We start from the raw sequence: 20,644 nt of genomic DNA, 5'->3' as shown, positions 1-20,644 counted from the left end.
TACCTATGCTTTTTTCTTATTTCTTCCCACACATTCTGGGATCTTGCTACCCTAATTGTCTTCCCACTTCCCAGATTTTTCCATATATTTGTCTCCATTTGGTATTTCTTTACTCTTTTCAAACAAAACAGGAAAAAAAAAACCTTTGCTTGTTCTTCCTGCCATCTTCAAGCCCCTTTGTAGTTTCTTTTTGTCCTAGTGCCTCTGCCATATTTGTCACAGGAATGGATTCCACGCTCTACTTCCATTTTGTTACTGTCCACCTTAGAGTGCTAAAGGTAGGCTTCCTTCTATCCTCATTTCTATTCCAAAACCATGTCCACAGTGGTTTCCAGAGATTTCTTAGATACAAAATTTTATTTCTTTTATTTAACCCTGAAGTTTATTGCCTCATTTAAAAAAAAAGTCTTTTCCCTGGCCTTGTTGAAATCAACATTTGGATTTTTCTTATAGATTATTAACTAATATATTTCTTGATAGGATGGTAGTCTGAGTCCTTCTGTTCATTTGTCTCTGGGAAAAATTGCTCACTCTCTTAATTTCAGTTTACACCTCGACGTATATGACTTTAGAATCTCCATATCTTTTCAAGGACCCTCCTTTCTTCAAATGTCTACTCAATATTTTCATTTGAATTTCTACCATTGTTTCAAACTTAACATGTGTCAAAAGCTTTAAATTATGTTAAAACCTATTCTGTTTATCAGTCTGTCTTATTTGAACAAACAGCCTTCTTTCCTTCTCTGTATATGTCAAACAAATCTCAAAATTGTATTAGGTTCTTCTTTTAAATATCTAGCTTTTTTTTTTTCATTTCCATTAACATTTGCTTAGTCTAAAGTATTATCACCTTACATCGAGTATTCCAGCGACATTGTACCTGGCTTCTACGCTACAGGGATAGAAACCCTTTCCCCAGACAATCCTGGACACTTTTATCTCTTCAAACCACTGCCGTGTAACTTTCCTGCCCAAAAATGTGGTAGTGCTCAATGTACTAAGACAAAAGTCTATGTTATTTGCTGAGATTTCAAGGTCAATTATTTTAACCATAATTTACTTTTAAACAAACTTTAACATTTGGTTTATTAAAATAAAATGTTTAAACAAATTAAATTTAACAATTTACTTGAGCAAAAAAATGATTCATAAACCCGGCATGATTCAAAACTAAAGAGCTTCAGAGAGCTCTGCTCAGGTGGGCAGTGAGCTGTTATAGCCCAAACGGGAAGGGAACTACAGAAATAGCATGATTGGTTAAATCTAGACATTTGCCTTATTTGGGCATGGTCTGGTCAGTTGGCTGCCTATGACTGGCTGAAGCTCAGCTGTTTGTGATTGACTGAGACTCTGTTTTCTGTTACAAAAAATATACTCCTAAGTAAGGTTTCAGGTTGTTTACATACTGAGTTAGGTTACAGTTCATTGTGTAGGAACTTGCAATGTGAAGACAGCCTCAGGCTAATAGCCTTCTGCTTATTTCCCATGTTTTACTTCTCCTTAACATCAAACAAGGCTCTTCTGCTCCAGCTGGATTGATTTACAATTCTAGGCGAATACATTATCATTCACTCTACAGCTTTCTTTCCCTTCGCCCTTTGTGACTCTACACCTTATCTCTCCTTAAATTTTTTTTTTTCTTTTTGAGATGGAGTCTCACTCTGTTGCCCAGGCTGGAGTGCAGTGGCGTGATCTTGGTTCACTGCAACCTCCACCTCCCAGGTTCAAGCAATTCTCCTGCCTCAGCCTCCCTAGTAGCTGGAATTACAGGTGCGCACTCCTACACCCGGCTAATTTTTGTATTTTTAGTAGAGATGGGGTTTCACCATGTTGGCCAGGAGGCTGTTCTTGAACTCCTGACCTCAGGTGATCTGCCTCCCAAAGTGCTGGGATTATAGGCATGAGCCACTACACCCAACCTCCTTTAAATCTGATCTATATCCTGCCTTCTTAAAAATTGCCAATCTCTAAAACTCAGATTACCATACACTTTATTTAGTTTTTTTCACACAACGTTCCTAACCAAACTGTGGGTGGAACTAGTTCTTATGTTTAGGTAATATAGATGCCTTATTACCAATAAGCAATAAATACAGAAGAGTAAGTGACAAACCTCAGCAATTATTTAGAGAAGCATTTTCTCATTTAAAATCAAATTGCACAATGTTCAACCTCTAACCCCCTGTTTAATCTGAGGACTAAATTTACCGGAAAGTGTTTGCTTAGAAATAACCTCTGAATTCTTCTTTGGTCTACTTGATTTAGAATTCTTCATTCAGGATTTCTACCCTTTAGAAATCATGGTAATTTATCAATGTAATCTGCATTTTACAAACTTAGCCACTTTTACAAAAAACTTGAATTCTCTTTGAATCTGATTATAACATCTTTAGATTTTCACATCTATAGAACTGTAGAGGGAAAAAAGGGCTCAAGAAGTCTGCGTCATTTTGTGAGGATAATTGCCACATACTTGGTTTAGAATTGTCAGGCATATAATATTGGCTTTTCAAACACCTTGTCTCCCAATCATTATTCACTTATTCACCGCAATAATGTTTCGGGATGCCTGCTCAGTACCAAGAACTGTGTTAGAGATACAAGATACACAAAAGCCAGTCTTTGGCCTTAGTTTTTCTTTCCACTTTTCTTATTTTGATATATTTTTAGAGGACTACATTCACACAATTCTGTTTGTTTATAACATTTCCAAATTGGGTAAGGAGATAAAAGTGGTGTGTGTGTTTCTTATTTTCTAGGAAAGGAAAAACAGAATGGTGATATTCACATACACTGCTTACTAATGTTAGAAAAACAGGGGCTTTTTATTTAAGTGCTAAACTTAGATCATATTGTTCTACGACACCCTTTAATGAGGAAAGCACTCTCTACCCTATATGTAAATTGGGCATTAGAGCAGGGGCCCCCGAACCCTGGTACTGGTCTGTGACCTGATAGGAACCAGGTTGCACAGCAGAGGGTGAGCAGCCAGCAAGGGAGCATTCCAGCCTGAGCTCTGCCTCCTGTCAGATCAGCGGGGGCATTAGAGTCTCATAGGAGCGTGAACCCTATTGTGAATTGCTCATGCGAGGGATCTAGATTGTGTACTCCTTATGAGGATCTAACTAATGCCTAACGATCTGAGGTGAAACAGTTTCATCTTGAAACCATCCCCCATTACCCCCATCCTCCACTGTCCCTGGGAGGAAAAATTGTCTTCCACAAAACCGGTCCCTGGTGCCAAAAATGTTGGGGACTGTCAAAATTAGACGTCCTGTCAACTAGACCTTATTTAACTTTTAAAATAGAAATTCTAACTGGAGAATATGGCTAAATAATCAGAAATTTTGTTTCCTTTATATGTTTGTGTGTGTGTATGTGTGTGTGTGTATACATATTCTTTATGTCAAATAAAATGGCTTATTTTTTAAAATAAACTCTTGACTTTTAAAATCATTACTATATTTTTTTCTTAGAGTCTGAATCAATCCTAGCCCAATACATAAATCACTCCTATGGAGAATGCAATAGTCTTTCCAAATCATAATATTTATTTCACTAAAGTGTCAAATTTCTACTTAAAATTGTAAGTAGAATTCACATTTCTGTTTGAGTCCTAACTGTTCTGGAAAGTGTATGCTTCTCCTAAGGAAATCATTCCAATTTGTTGGTCAGGATGCTTGCTTTTAAAATCTTATCAATGCAAAAGGAATGCTTATTTTATGGTAGTGGAGGACTACCAGGATAAGTCTTAATAATACAAATGAATAAATAATCAAGAAATTTGCCATCACAGATAATGTAGGCAAATTCTTCTAATACTTTTATCTGTGTTCATAATCACTGATTTTAGAAAGTTGCTATAGAAGGTAGAAAGGAACCTTGAGTGACCAGCTGGTACTCTCTCTTTGCTTTAGGCAAAAATGTTTAGGACCCTTCTAAGACAGGTATTTCTTTCTCTGGCATCTCAAGAAATGGGACTTCATATCTTCCTATCATATTGCATTCTGTTGTTTTATTAGATACATGGAATAAACCTTTTTCTTGGTCTAAATGTAATCTACCCTTAATATGGCAAATATTTTGAAGAGTAAATGGCCAGATGATCTGTTTCTTGCACATAACTTTCCTTTATATTAAAAAAAGTTTCTTCTGCTAATCATTTAAATATATTGATACCTTGGTCTTCAATCCTAAATTGTTGATTACTTAAGAAACTTATCATTCTCACACATTCTATCCAGAAAGCTAGTTAATGCCATGAGGGGGAAATGCTCATTATTCTGATTAATGTTTCCCAAACACTTTCTGTTTTCCTATGCTTAATTTTTGGAGAAAGCTGATTTTATGTGTAACATCTATAGGTAGATTTTGACTTACATGTAGTAAAAGCATCCAAATTCTTTCTTTTTCAAGTTAAGAAATCCTTGGAATGATTTAAATGGAAGAGATATTCTTTTTTAAAAATTAAAAAATAGACTATTTTAGTAGCCGTGGAATAATCAATTTTTTTCTGAATTAAATGCTATAATGCTAAGTTATTAAGGTAAAGGCTACTTAGATTCCAAAACAAAATACTTGGCATGATGAGGTGAAGATTTTCTGGGGGGAAAAAATCTAGCAAAATTATGCTACCTATTGTAAATCATTTTGCCAACTTATTTAGATTTTTAACCTCTAGCAATAACAGATTATTTTGATAAATTATTCATATTTCTGCATTGTGCACCTTTTGCAATTTACATATCTGGCTGCAAATAGGCCCTTCTTTCAGGCTTCAGTCCCCTTGGTCACACAGGATGGCCAAAGGCTGCTTCATGATTAATTTCATCTCAATAGGGTAATTATCATACGGAAATGAAGCAGTGCCCCTGAAATATGCTTTCCTGGAGCTCTAAGTACAAGAGGCTTAGCCTAGAGCTTTCAAGTATGTAGTAACTTTTAGCTTAAATGTTAACCTTTCTCTATTTTGGTATTTTGGTACTATCTATATCTAAAAATAACACTGGATTTTATAAGAATAGGAAACAATAATTTAGAATTTGATCTAGCAACTCATTGGACTGCAAAATAATTTGTCATTAGTTTCCACTGTCTTATGCAAAAAACAAAGGATGTATATATTTTGAGGGGTCAAGGTTTTATATTGCTGGGTCAAATTGTAGCTGCTGAATTAATAAACATGAATTTATCTCCTGGTCTATGGAAAAGCCATTTACCTTTTCTATATTTAGTTTTCTTACCTAAGAAAATAAGAACAGTTGGCCGGGCACGGTGGCTCACGCCTGTAATCCCAGCACTTTGGGAGGCCAAGGCAGGTGAATCACGAGGTCAGGAGTTCGAGAGCAGCCTGACCAACATGGTGAAACCCTGTCTTTACTAAAAATACAAAAAATTAGCTAGGCGCAGGGGTGGATGCCTGTAATCGCAGCTACTCAGGAGGCTGAGGCAGGAGAATCGCTTGAACTTGGGAGGCGGAGGTTGCAGTGAGCCGAGATCGTGCCACTGCATGCCAGCCTGGGCGACAGAGTGAGACACTGTCTCAAAAAAAAAAAAAAAAAAAAAAAAAAAAGATTCTAAGTTCCTTGTAATGTTGAAGAAATAGCAAGAGACAGCTTTTAAAGCTGTTTTCCTTTCTTTGGAAAATTAATAAAAGAAATTTGATTCATAATTTGAACCCTGAAAAAATGTTTATCTCAAACATGCTCTTAAGTAGAATTCCAATATTTTCATTTTTTGCTGTTTGTTTCCCCTCCTATTCTTTTATCAAAATCCATTCAAATTAATTAAAAATTTGCAAATTTGTCTAAATTAGTTAATTTTACAAAATTCCCAAATGCAATGTGGGATACCATATATTCTACTAAAAATCTAGTTCTAAAATTTAGAGTTAATACACTTTCTGAATAACACATGTCAGTGATCAAAGAGAAAAAGAGATTTTGCATCATCTTAAAAGTGAAATAGATTCCCGAACTTAATGTTCCATTTCAAAGCAGTCAATTGGATTTTTGTTTTCATTTTTATACTTAGATATTCTGTGCCATTTCTTACATGTTTCATAGAGACAATTTTTCCAGCAGGTTGTTGACTCTGGAGTTATAAAGTTGAACAAGTGACAATCAATCAGTGATCTCAGGGAATTTATAGGGTATTAGGAAGGGAAGTTGTACGAGTAAATAATTGTATTATTTCACACTGAAATGGAAATCCGTAGTGTGGAGGCCAGTGGACTGGGTATTGTCAATAACAAGGACAAAGTCTGTGTGGTAGGAGCCCACTACCTGCTTTACCATCTGCTGCTACTCATTCTCCTGCCCCTGTCAGTTCCTCTCTCTAATGTCCAGTCACTTCACTGCAGCTGGGAGGATCTTTCTTTCTTATTTTGTTGTTACTATAAGTAAGGGACTTACATGTTATTCAGGTATTTGAATAACACTGCTTATTGTCTCTTGTGAGGTAGTAATTGATCTCTACCAACTTATTCTAAAATTAAAACGTAATAAATACACTGATTTTTTTCAGAGATGGGAGAATGCTCAAAAACATGTAAGATGTGGATAGGATTTTCAACAATACTATTATTCTTTATCTGCTGCCCATTAGCCAAAGACCAATTCTGGCAGCTGACAATGTAGCAGTCCATTTGCCACTAAAGTTATATGAAACCTATTTTTGAAAATGTATTGGATTTGCACTTTACATTAAATGAAGTCAAAATGTAAACAGTGTCCTAGAAATGAAAAGTTAATTATATTAAACTAATATTTAAATCTCTGTGCAAAAATTGGCTCTTTAACAAAATGTTTGCAGACTAATGATATCTTTTCAGTTTTGTAAATCAGATTGTTCCATGTCTGTGGAATCAGAAGACATTGAAACATTTGGCCCATCTGATTCATGACAATTTGTTTATATAAATACTACATGTTTCAGGGATCTACAAATACTAACTTCTCTGATAATTTCCTGCGAAAACACCCCCAAGTGAATTGTGCTGACATTTTAATCTAGGTCCATCCTGTCTCTGATTTAAAAGTCCAAAATACTATTTATCAATTTCAGAATTACTATAATCTTTAGTTGAATATTGTTATGGTCATCTGTTTTTTATTTAAATCATTGTACTTTATTTCCAAAAACATAGCTATAACCAAAACTATGACAAGATAAAATCATTTGATATAATGAAATTCTCATTAGAATATGTATAGTGCAGGCAGTACAGATGAAATACTGTAGTAGGTGTTGGAAACAGTGGGTTCATTATCCTGTCTTCTTTATTTTTGTATAGGTTTAGAATTTTCCCTAACAAAAATGTAGTTTCTTTTGTAGTTGGCAGAAATCAAAAAGAGACAGAAAAATTATTTATAACGAAAATTTGTCTGTCTGGATTAATGTGTTTTCAGTAGTACAATATTTGGTGCAGCTTTCTTGTGTCATACATGTATGGACTCGGGGTCGATTTCCTCCCCTAATGTCATGCAATTTTGAAAATGGAAATGCTGTTCAAAAGCATATGTCAAATCTGATCTTCTTTGCATGTGTCCTCAATAGTTTCAAGGATGATATTGTTGTTGGTTGGATGCAAGCTGGCAGAATTACTGAAAAGGCATTTGGTTTTAAACTGTTAATTTCTATTGAGATGTAGATCATGTAGTAGTTTGTGAACTAATATTTTAGAAGGGTGCAAACACAGTTGAGGTTGGTGCAACTTCAATTGCGTTTGCACCAACCTCATAAATGAACTTTAAAGCTTAAAATCAGAGAAGGAATAGATGGAGTTATGAGGGCCAAACATTATACTGCTACGATCCCGAGATTTTCCTCCATTAAAATCATACTTTTGCAGGTAGACATTGTAGAATGACCTCTTTAAAATACACTTTTACCTGGAAACAGTATCTTCAATGCATCAGTGTGCATTTGTGGACTGTTTTCTTTGGCATGGGTTGGGGATGGGAAAATGAGGTGTCGGGAAGACTTAGGGAGGGAACTAAGTCTTAGTAGAAAGAAGAGCCCATAAGTAAGGAACCCTAAAACACGCCCAATCAATATGCACAATATGAACACAGCCAAACCCAGGACAGGCTAAGGTTATTAAAGAGGTAAATTCCATTGAGAGATGACCAACCTGTTGGGACACTCAAATGGGAAAAGCTCAGCAATCAGGGGCATGTTTCTGAACCTGATCCCTGAGGGAGAAAGCAGCTGACAGAGAAACCCAACGGTCTGTGGGAGAAGTGATAAGGCCCTAGGAAAAGCACTACATAATTTGCAGGTGTGTGTGACCTCGGTGGTCTAATATAATCTTAGGTGTGATGGGGTTGTTTAGTATCAGTGATTTAAGAGGATATAAAGAAAAAGGAGAAGATAGAAGGAAAATTGGCTGCAAAGTTTTGCAAATATTTCTACAAATTCTAAGGTACTTTACCTACTGATATTTTAAAATCTTTTTCTTTAACATTTAATTGCAAACTACAGTATAATTTTCTAATATTTTGAGATCTTCAGGAAGTAAAACATCTGAGCAGAATGGTGTTCTTTTGTTGAAAATTTTGGTCATATTATTTTCTTCCTTTCTTCCATTGGTTTTGGTCAACAATAATTTAATACTTGTCCACTAAATGTCAGTCATATATAATTACTAATTGAGACCATCTAGTCTAGGTTTGACAAAGATGGTACTAGCATGCATGCAGTTTTCCTCCAGAAAAAAATTAATTATGAAAATATCAAGGGTAGACTTAATTCAGTTTTGGCAAAAGATATTTTGTCTGAAGAAATAGCAATAGTAATTAGAATTATTTATGGATCAAATAATATGTATTTTATATAACAACAAATAAAAATTAGCATTTTTATAATCATGGTTATATATAAATGAATAATTATCTTACCAAGAGGTAAAGCATGAATTAGAAATCAAATCAACATTAAACAAGTTATAATCAACATTTGACAACAGTTAAATGAAAGATTGAACATATATGTGAATCAACTACTACATATACACCTAACTTCGTGTCCACACATAATTATTCCTAAACATGTGATGAATGAATGAAAGTGAATATATAAAACAAATGACCCAATCTTACTTTCCATTATTAAATAATAATTAAATTATTGAAAACAGTAAAGACAATCAGGAATCACACTAAGTCAAATGTGAAGTGAGCCACTATATTTTGAAATTTTTATTTACCCATTATTTCCCATTCTGATTAAGTATATTTAAATGTTTATCATATAAGCTATTTAAAATAAATCCTGTTTCTTTAAAGGAAAAATTCTGAACAAAGGAGAAAAAAAATAGTAAAAAATGTAGAACAAGAGGGAAGAAAGATCCAAAATGAAGCTTGCTCATTCTCTCGTATATATTTTGCCCCGGGCCACACTAATAGTGATTGGTGCCACTGCAGTTTAGGGAAGGGCATTTTAGAGTCAAAGGCTTGAACTTGAGATTGGTTGTTCTAGGCTTTATTCTCACATTAGTCACTAAGGGACCTTCAGTAAGTCATCTTATTTGGTTCTACGTGTACCATTGATTTCGAAGGACTGATAATACAGACATAATTTACATAGAATTCTGAGATTTTCAAATTCGGATGCTCAACAAATGCAAAGTGATATTCCATGGCCAGTTAACAGTGAGGCAAAACAGTTTTTAGAATCTTTATCTTATGCTTTAAATTGCTTCAGTCATGTCTTTCTTTCAGTAAGCTCAATTCTCAGCAATTCCTCTAATAACTGTTTATTTCTTAACAAAAATTCTGCGTGTCAAAGGCAACACTTTCTATGCTCATTTGTGTTTGTGCTCCCCTGCCCCTGTTTTATTTGTATGTTTTTCCAAAATCGTACTTCATGGTAATTTATGTTTTTTTTCATTCTAAGAGCCGGGAAAAGCTCCTGAAACCAAACAAGGGACTGTAAAAATTGCAGCACAGGGTAAGCAATAAGATACTTTAAAAATCGTGGCTTTTTTTTTTTTTTTTTTTAAACATCTATAGCACTTGATTGACAAAAGCAAAAACTGTTTATTGCAGAATAGCACCATCTGCTGGGATATTGCAAAAAAAAAAACATATTGTTGAATGAAAATACACAGTTCAAGTATTTATTTAGTAATTAGCAAACATGACTGAGAGTAATGCCAGATTTGCAGAGGAAATGCCTAAGGACCCAATAACTAGTCTTGGCTCCAAGTTTCAGTATTTGAGCTTTATGTGTATTTTTAAAAATAAGCCATAGATGTGCATAAGGAAATACAGACAGATATAAAATAATGTGCATTTTTCTATAATTTTCAGTATACCTTGTAATTTATGTCACATGAGAGAATCAGAATGTTATTAAATTAATAGTACTTCATAAACATCAAAACTGTAAAAATTGGGTTCCAGATATGGCTATAAAATAATTATCCTATTTTTATGAGCCATCTAAGAAAATTAGCTTCATCATTTATGAATATCTTCAGGATATCAAAAGTCCTTTTGTCTCACACCATGAGGATTAATTTGATGAAAGCATAAGGGAAGGGTACAAGTGTTCTGTTTTTGTCATGTGGCAAAACTTTATGCAACACACTTAGAAAATAAAAGATACAATATTTACTGGAGACGATCTTTACCATCTCTTCTATGCTAGATTATATAATATCAAGCAATAAAGGAGATACACATAGGTGGTGGTACAATTTTCAGGGGGTAGAAGGCTCTCATAGCAGACTCAGCGTATTACATGATGTATGACTGCATGTATTATATCTGAGCAACATTTTTCTCTTGTATTTAATCTCGGACCCAACAACATGCAGAATCACCCCCCCAAATATTGGTAGCATGGGTTTGTTAAATGCCATTTGACTCAAGGATGTTGTCTGTGAGCAAAATAAGCTAGAATTGTTAAAAGCTGTGACACCAGTTTTTAGTTTTCATGTTGAAAAACTTGTTTTTCTTTAGGAAGGTTCTGATAGGGAATATAGTAAATATTATGAATGGTAAAAAGGCAGGACAAATTGTATTACCTTTGATTTTTTCACACATGAAAATGCAGGTCAGGGTGAGTTCCTCAAGCCAATGACTACCAGTTTAAGAAATCATTGCTATTAGTGTATATATGTTCTCATAGAAAACCACAATCACCTTAGACTCCTTCTGTTTAACTGAGACTTCTGAGGACCATAGTGTAGATATGAAACTATGACTTGAGGCAGGAATTTTGTGTTAGTTACTTCAGCCTCATGTTAGAGGCGTTCATGAGGAAGAAAATTAAGAGATATTCGAAAATTTGCTTCATATTTGAGCTTGAGGGTAGGGGCTCTTTAAACTACATTTAACCATTCAAGATTTAAAATACATTGGACAAGGCAACTTCAGAGTTTATTGTTTTGGAATAAAATATTTATTTTTGAGTAAATAGTAACATAGAGTTTCAAAGTCTTGTTAGAATTATCCTTGGAAGGAAATTGGATGAAAAGATTGGTGAAGCACAGTGAACAAGGCAAGAGTGAGGTATTCTGTGTATACATTTACTAAAATAAAAATGACACACCAGTGCAGGGACACACCAAAGCAGAATTGCATTTTTTTCACTTCTTTGCAAATCCCGCATAGATCTTTCTTAGATATGTTTATTTTAATGTCATAGGCATATAATTAAATTATGCAGAGAAATAATTAATATTTGCAAGTACTTCACGTGGAGACAAAACTTAAACAAAATTGGCAATAATCCTATAGTAGACTGATGTTTTTGAAGTATAAGTGATAAAACTGATCATGATCTTTGTGGCATGGTAAAACGCTAGATTAGATCTGTTCATTTATTGATTTTGAACTTTTACAACCAAGGACATATTAAAAATCTGGTTTCCATGCATATGTATGTGTATACGTTGATATTTATTTATAACTATTATTAAGATTTAGCATAGATTCTTTGGAATTTTAAAATAATTTAAGGAAAATTATTTTTCCAAACTTTTGAGGCGCTGAGGAGACTACAAAATAAATATCTCACTACTACAGGAAATTCCAGTTTGGAGATCTAACAAATTTAGGTAAATATAAGGAAAGGCTTTTGTTTCTATTAAGACATGAGACAATAACCTCAACTAGGACGGTGGCAATGTCAAGAGAAAAACCACAAATGTCATTAACATTTTGAAGAACTAATGTCTGATAGAATATATGAAAAGAAACAAAGGAAAGAACAAAAATGATACTGAGCTTTGGAACCTGGGTAATGAGGAGATCAACTATCTCCATTGTCACTGTAAACTGGAAACTGAAACTATCAAACATATAAGAATGGGGGAAAAAAGATACATGTGTATGTATGCATGCTTGCATCTCTTCATGCTTATGTACGGATTTCAAGGGAAGAGACTAGCTGAAGGGAAAAGATGATTCACTCTTCAGTGGATGAATGTTGAGCGGAAGGAGAATAATTGTACAATAATTTTTTTGTAGCCAATTAGAATTTAGGTGGGAAATCAATCTAGTTCATAGGTATTACATAAAAAAATTGTTGGAAGAAATCCATATACACCCAAATTGGAAAGGAAGTAGAGAGATGGGGAATTACTTTTTTAGTCAGGTGCAATGGTGAGGTAGACACCTAGTGATATCAAAATGCCAAAGAGAGAACACATGAAAAATTAAACTCAGCTTAAAAGATGGAGTTATGTGCACTCTGTGTTAGTATATTTCCACTGGCTTTTTTCTTCTGGATTCCTAAAGCAAATATTAAGAATTTCCCGGATACTATAGGAAGAGTATAGAAAGAGAACAACATCAACAAAACTAGAATGTTAGCCATTCCAGTTTTTTTACAAGGCAAAACCCAAAACCTCAGTTATTCAGAACCATGTCTACTCAGTAAATTCAAGAGTCATCCAATCCCATAACAGAGTTAAATAGATGAGAACCAGGCAAGCTGAATTTGAGGACCAGAAGTGGGACACATGGAACACAAGCTACAAAACCGTTCTGGAAGCAATTGAATCCCGAGACCCTGGCTTTGATTAGCTTGTGGGCCTGAAATCCAGGTTGGCAGATAACATGGCCTTCCAACTGGCAATAAACAAAAGCTATGCACCTTCAAGGGAACCAGGGCAGCAACAGAAAACAGAGTCAGTTATGATGGAATAGGTCAAACTGCTTCATTCAACTATCTCCATTGTCACTATAAACTGGAAACTGAAACTATCAAATATATAAGGATGGGAATAAAAGAAGATGCATGTACATGCATGCATGCTTGCATCTCTACATGCATATGTGCAGATTGTTTTTCATGTATTATTTTAGAAATCAAAAAATTTGTTGCAATTTAACAAGATTTTGCTAATTCTTGAAGGAATTTAAGTTTCAGAGGCTTTCTTGTCTGTAGAATTGACAAGAAACTATGGTTTTGTCAAATGTATTCACATTCTCAGCCCTTTTTTTTGTCATTGGTCAAGGCCTTTTTCAGGTTGCCCTTTACACATGTGTTTATGGTTAAATTGATGAAGTTTAGAGCTCAGAGCAATTCATTGACCAGAGCTCCTTCAAGGGGGTAATTTTGTGTTGTTTTATTTTGTCTTTCTTTAAAGAGTTCCCCACTCCCATCCATCCAAATCATGATCAGATGATTTTGAAAATTATAAAATTTTTTGAAGGAAATTCTTATTTTCAATGTAAAGAATCAATAATAAACAAGTCTATTGAGTCAAACTCACAGACTTACTGAAATTAAACCTCATGGCTTTGAAATTCATCAGGCCATGAATTTTGTGTATTATTATATAATTATATAATATATAATATAAATTATTTATATATATTATACATATTATATATTATATAATATATTATATATTATACATATTATATAATATATTATATATTATACATATTATATAATATATTATATATTATACATATTTAAAATGATATATAATACATAAATATATAATATATAATATATATTATATATAAATTAAAAATGTATTAATATATAATATAGTATATAAGATATATGATATAATATGATATATAATATCATATATAATATATAATATACATATGTTATGTAGTATATATTATAATATAATATATAATATCATATATCATATACATATAATATGATATATATTATATATAACATATATTACATATTATATATTATTATGTGATATATATGTTATATAATATATAACATGTAATATATTATATAATATTATATATAATATATAATATAAATATAATATATTACATATAATATAAATAATATATTTATATAATATATAATATATAATATATTACGCATTATATAATAAATAAATATATAATATAATAAAATAAAATAATAAAATATAATAAAGCAACAACATGGATCCAGATTTAGATTCATGGTCCAGCATTAGATAAATATGAGCACAGAGGAAGCCAGAAAAGGTGATTAAAGTGTTCTGTACTTTTTTCTCTATGTAAAAGAAGGCATAAGTTTGCTAAAAGGAGGGTAGGATATTTATTATATATAATATATTCTAGATCATATTATATAGAATATATTATAGTCTATATTATATTATATAATTTGATATATTATATAAATATATATTTTATTTTATATATATAATATAATAATATCATAATATATAATATTTATATTATATAATTGTTATATAATTGTTATATAATACATTTTGTGTATTATTAGCTAAAACTACATTAAAAAGAAACAAATATCCCAAAGTAGAATTATCTTATTTGTAAATTAATTTATTTATAAATTCACTTTTCTACTACAAAAGTAACAGCACATCAATAGCATTTAGAAAATAGAGAAAAATAACTTGTCATAAATTAAAATACATTTTCTTCCTGTCTTTTATTCCTGATAATTAGAGCCAATTCTGCTGCTTATCCTGTCTTTTATTCCTGATCATTAGAGCCAATTCTGCTGCTTATACTCTGAAAATTATTTTATTGTTTCAGAGGCTTCATTTTCTGCTCTGGGCTGCTTTTTTTAACAAGGTCATGATGAAAACCCAATAAGAGGATGTACCTGAAAGAGCTTTGGCAATTGTATCATAGAGCAAATGTCCATAGCAGTTGTTTCTAAGTGTTTTCTAAGTGTTGTTTCTAAGTGATCCCCAACATTCTATCCCACTGAGGTGGGATTACCATGCTGGATTATGCACAATCTCAAATTCAACTAATGTGACCTAAGATACCTCTGAATGATTTTAGCTCCTGGGTGAACATAAAACAGAACCAGGGGTCATATTGCTTAGAACAATTCTAAGTCTGTTGAGCGCCTCTCCCTAATATTTCTGGTAATACCCTTAAGCAACAACGTGGATCCAGATTTAGATTCATGGTTCAGAATTAGATAAATATCAGCACAGAGTAAGCCAGAATTCAAAGGTGATTAAAGTGTTCTGTACCTTTTTCTCTATGTAAAAGAAGGCATAAGTTTACTAAAAGGAGGGTAGGATATTTATTTACCCGTCCTAAAATTGGGTATTTTATACACGGCTATTATAAATGCAAATGTAGACTGCAGACTGGTATATAACTCCTCAGTAGCTAAGCATAGATAATTTTTGGAATATCACTTCCACTTTTTTTGATTAATCCACTCATAGTCTATATTTTATGACCTCCTAGAAAAGATTGTGGTTTCCTCAGATACAACAATTTAAGATGTAAAATGAATTTACACTAAGCATATACACATAAATTTGACTTCTTGTCTGTGTAACTCCATATATTTTTATTCTTCTTTTGCTAATGCTTATTTCTGAGTTTACAAAAATCTTTATATGAAGTAATATTTTCTGGTTACACTCCTATCACAGATTTGGATGAGTTTATTAGTGTGTAGATGACCACTGAATTTGTGAATATATGGAATACATTCTCATATTCTGGGGAGTATTCTGAGGAATGATCATTTCATATGTCTTTATGCCATTTTCATTATTTCAGCAGCAGCTAGAAAGGATGAAAAGAAGGAAGGTAAGTTTTATGCAAAATCCCACTGAGCCTTTTGTGAGTACAATTTACCAATATCCTGAGTTGGGGTTTGACTGCTATCCTGTCTATATTCCCCTCGGATAACTGTATCTATTATGTGCATACTTTTGCATGAATGTGCTTTTTCTACTTCACCTCACACAAAAGGGTGAGCTACTTTTTGAAAGCAATTTTAATCTAATCTTTCTCAAGATATAAGGAATAAAGCATAACTTCTCAAAATCCTAGGGCTCCTTCTATGTTGACAGTTTTATCAAATTTCAGAACTATGTAACATACAGACCCATTCTCATCGGCATTCAAATCAAAGTCTTCTAACCCTTTGGGTTATATAAAACAGTAGTCAAATTTCAATTTCACCGCTTTAAGCTTTTTATCTGTTTGTTTGTTTGTTTATTTATTTATTTTTCTCTCATTGCTCTGCCTCTGGGATATTTTTGTTCTATTTTTTCTGGCTTATATACCTCTTTTCATTTTTTCTCCTTTTGAAACATTGTCCATAATCAATATGCAATATTGGAGGAGCTTGCGATGAGCTCTGCTTACGTAGATTCAGGAGATCCAGAGTCCATGACCAGCTAAAAAACATATAAAACACTCCTTGTAGACAGCAAGACTGAAATATTGGTATAACCTTCAACCCCGATTTTTTTTAAAAATTTTTTCCCTTACATTTAGTCCTCCAGAATTTTCACTTTTACTGAACGATCCTTTTGTTTAATTCTTCCTATAATAATTAGAACAACTAATCTTCATTTGCAGGATCCAGTTCTTTATTTGCGATCTCACATTGCCATTTGTGATCTCATGTTGGTCTTACTAACTTTTCATGTCAACCAGAACAATGATCTACAAAATCAGTGGTCAAGGACTCCTGTGGATCTCTGAGACATTTTCAGTGGGTCTACAAGGTTTCACTTATTTTTATAAGTGATAGGAAGTTTTCATTTGCCTTTCTCATTGTCGTTCTCACTTGAGTTTGCAGTAGAGACTTCTAGAGGCTAAATAATGGTAATAATACAACACAGTAAATGCCCAAGCAGATATGCAAATCCTATTGCTTTCTCATTAAACCAGACATTAATAATATTCACAAAAGCAATAAAAAAGTCACTCATGTCACCATTTTTTTTTTTGTATTGGGAAGTGTATTGGTCATAAAAACATGTTATTTATGTTAACATTTAACAGGTTTATTATTTTTAACAAATGCAGAAATAATGCCATATTTGAAAAATTTCCTCAGCTTTAATTTTTTAAAATTATAAGTATCAGTAGAAGCTACATTAAAAAAGGCTGTTTGGGAGTTTTAATAGTTAAGATTTTAAAGGAGTCCTGAGAGGAACACGAAAAACTTTGACCAAGATAATTAATTTGCCTCTAATATTACCTCTTTCCAAAATATTCAACTGATTTTATTCAACTTTTCATGTCATAACCTATTTAAAATATTGAGTGGCTTTACACTGACCACTGAATGTACTCTACAAGACTTAACCTGCAATTAAAGTTTTTTAAATTCTTTTTCTGAATCGTCTTTCCTGACTGCCTATTAAGAGTACCTCAAGGCGGTCAGCTTGCTCCTTTCTGCCCGTGGAAGCTGCCGAAGAAGCATCCTTAAAGTCTCTCTTCTCCCTGCCGTCATGTCTAAGTCAGAGTCTCCTAAAGAGCCCAAACAGCTGAGGAAGCTCTTCATTGGAGGATTGAGCTTTGAAACAACCGATGAGAGCCTGAGGAGCCATTTTGAGTAATGGGGAATGCTCACGGACTGTGTGGTAATGAGAGATCCAAACACCAAGCGTTCCAGGGGCTTTGGGTTTGTCACATATGCCACTGTGGAGGAGGTGGATGCAGCTATGGAATGCAAGGCCACACAAGGTGAACGGAAGAGTTGTGGAACCAAAGAGATCGTCTCAAGAGAAGATTCTCAAAGACCAGGTGCCCGCTTAACTGTGAAAAATATATTTGTTGGTGGCATTAAAGAAGACACTGAAGAACATTACCTGAGAGATTATTTTGACCAGTATGGGAAAATTGAAGTGATTGAAATCATGACTGACCGAGGCAGTGGCAAGAAAAGGGGCTTTGCCTTTGTAACCTTTGACAACCATGACTCCGTGGATAAGACTGTCATTCAGAAATACCATACTGTGAATGGCCACAACTGTGAAGTGAGGAAAGCCCTGTCAAAGCAAGAGATGGCTAGTGCTTCATCCAGCCAAAGAAGTCGAAGTGGTTCTGGAAACTTTGGTGGTGGTCGTGGAGGTGGTTTCGGTGGGAATGACAACTTCGGTCGTGGAGGAAACTTCAGTGATCGTGGTGGCTTTGGTGGCAGCCGTGGTGGTGGTGGATATGGTGGCAGTGGGGATGGCTATAATGGATTTGGTAATGATGGAAGCAATTTTGGAGGTGGTGGAAGCTACAATGATTTTGGCAATTACAACAATCAGTCTTCAAATTTTGGAGCCATGAAGGGAGGAAATTTTGGAGGCAGAAGCTCTGGCCCCTATGGTGGTGGAGGCCAATACTTTGCAAAACCACAAAACCAAGGTGGCTATGGTGGTTCCAGCAGCAGCAGCAGTAGCTGTGGCAGTGGCAGAAGATTTTAATTAGGAAACAAAGCTTAACAGGAGAGGAGAGCCAGAGAAGTGACAGGGAAGCTTCAGGTCACAACAGATTTGTGAACTCAGCCAAGCACAGTGGTGGCAGGGCCTAGCTGCTACAAAGAAGACATGTTTTAGACAAATACTCATGTGTATGGGCAAAAAACTCGAGGACTGTATTTGTGACTAATTGTATAACAGGTTATTTTAGTTTCTGCTCTGCGGAAAGTGTAAAGCATTCCAACAAAGGGTTTTAACGTAGATTTTTTTTTTTTTGCACCCATGCTGTTGATTGCTAAATGTAATAGTCTGATTGTGATGCTGAATAAATGTCTTTTTTTTTTTTTAAAAAAAAAAAAAAAAAAAAAAAGAGTACCTCAAGGTAAGGTCATGATCGAGACATAAACAATTCCAACAGTAAAGATGCAATAATCCCATTTGAGATTGAGACAATATATTACTTTCATAGCAAAACTCGAGGTTCCAGCTCTCCAAGGTTGTTGCACCACACACCAAAAAGGATGAAGCCCAAACAAAAGGGGCCAGAAAATGCAACACAAGTTGGGGACACGTCATTGCTGAGGAGCTAATCCAGACTACAGCAAAATGATTTTGTGGTCTGCAGCTCTATTCCAGGCAGCTTTAGGCAGAATCAGGAGGTGATGAGAAACTGCCTCTTGACATTTCCTGGGAGAGATAGGGAGCCATGTGGGAGGTGGTCTCACAGCAGGTCTTTGCAAGCCTCCCTTCTTTCTTTCTTTCTTTCTTTATTTATTTATTTATTTATTTTTTTAATTTATTTATTATTATACTTTAAGTTGTAGGGTACATGTGCATAACGTGCAGGTTTGTTACATATGTATACTTGTGCCATGTTGGTGTGCTGCACCCATCAACTCATCATTTACATCACGTATAACTCCCAATGCAATCCCTCCCCCCTCCCCCCTCCCCATGATAGGCCCCTGTGTGTGATGTTCCCCTTCCTGAGTCCAAGTGATCTCATTGTTCAGTTCCCACCTATGAGTGAGAACATGCAGTGTTTGGTTTTCTGTTCCTGTGATAGCTTGCTAAGAATGATGGTTTCCAGCTGCATCCATGTCCCTACGAAGGACGCAAACTCATCCCTTTTGATGGCTGCATAGTATTCCATGGTGTATATGTGCCACATTTTCTTAATCCAATCTGTCACTGATGGACATTTGGGTTGATTCCAAGTCTTTGCTATTGTGAATAGTGCTGCAATAAACATACGTGTGCATGTGTCTTTATAGCAGCATAATTTATAATCCTTTGGGTATATACCCAGTAATGGGATGGCTGGGTCATATGGTACATCTAGTTCTAGATCCTTGTTGGTGGGATTGTAAACTAGTTCAACCATTATGGAAAACAGTATGGCGAAGCCTCCCTTCTTTCTACGTTCTGGGAGAATCGCAAGGCATCCTATCAAAACTTAAATTAACTGTGGTTCAAAACTTTACCTGCATGGCCTGTGCGGACATGTGCAAGGTTGCCAGGACATCATGGTGAGCTGTTATCCGATACTCACCCAGTTTCTTCCTTTATCATCTTCATCTGTACCAAGTCGTTCTCTATTTTACATGTACAATGTGGCATCTTGCCTTTGTTCTTGTTGTTATCCTAACAGAGGTTATCCTTTTTCCTTCTCTGAAAATTCATATATTTTCCTGTCTCTGAGAAGTAGGTCTGATGCTACCAATTAAAAATACTTTCCTGCATGTATAATCTCCCATTTGTATCTCTCTACTATTATTTATTTCTTGCCACCTTGTATTTCATGTTACTTGTGTTTATTTTCCTATTCCTCTAATTGACTTAAACCTTTTGTCTAAAGGGGCTATGTCCAATTAACTTTTATCCCTTATGGAGGATGAGCACATTTCCTTGGTTTGCACATTTCTAAACAAATATATATTCTGTGCATGCACCGGTAGTATTCAGAACTCGAGATAAATATAACACCCAGAAGAAATATGAATAAGT

General features: G+C 34.2%; 1 protein-coding gene and 1 pseudogene across 27 annotated transcripts in view; both read left to right on the top strand.

Annotated features, from left to right (window-relative positions):
- LOC105465538 (triadin) overlaps positions 1–20,644 on the top strand; it is a 408,157-nt gene that overhangs the window by 219,267 nt on the left and 168,246 nt on the right. For 19 of the 27 annotated variants that reach the window (XR_011623327.1, XR_011623326.1, XM_071096392.1 and 16 more), the window contains exons 13-14: positions 9,898–9,951; positions 15,987–16,016. The exons of 3 other annotated variants lie outside the window; for them this stretch is intronic. Coding sequence is in view for 22 of the 24 variants with exons in the window: in XM_071096392.1 (XP_070952493.1) it covers positions 9,898–9,951; positions 15,987–16,016 (84 nt within the window). In the remaining 2 variants the exon portion in view is untranslated. Of the gene's footprint in view, positions 1–9,895; positions 9,952–15,986; positions 16,017–20,644 lie in introns of those variants that run through there. 5 more of the 27 variants (XM_071096386.1, XM_071096385.1, XM_071096401.1 and 2 more) reach the window with 3 other exon arrangements.
- Positions 16,026–18,908, top strand: LOC105465541 (heterogeneous nuclear ribonucleoprotein A1-like; annotated as a pseudogene).

This window comes from Macaca nemestrina, chromosome 5 (genome assembly GCF_043159975.1).
Source record: "Macaca nemestrina isolate mMacNem1 chromosome 5, mMacNem.hap1, whole genome shotgun sequence".
NCBI classification, from domain to species: domain Eukaryota; kingdom Metazoa; phylum Chordata; class Mammalia; order Primates; family Cercopithecidae; genus Macaca; species Macaca nemestrina.
The sequence above is the reverse complement of the archived record's forward strand: the minus strand, read 5'-3'. Positions and strand labels throughout refer to the sequence as shown.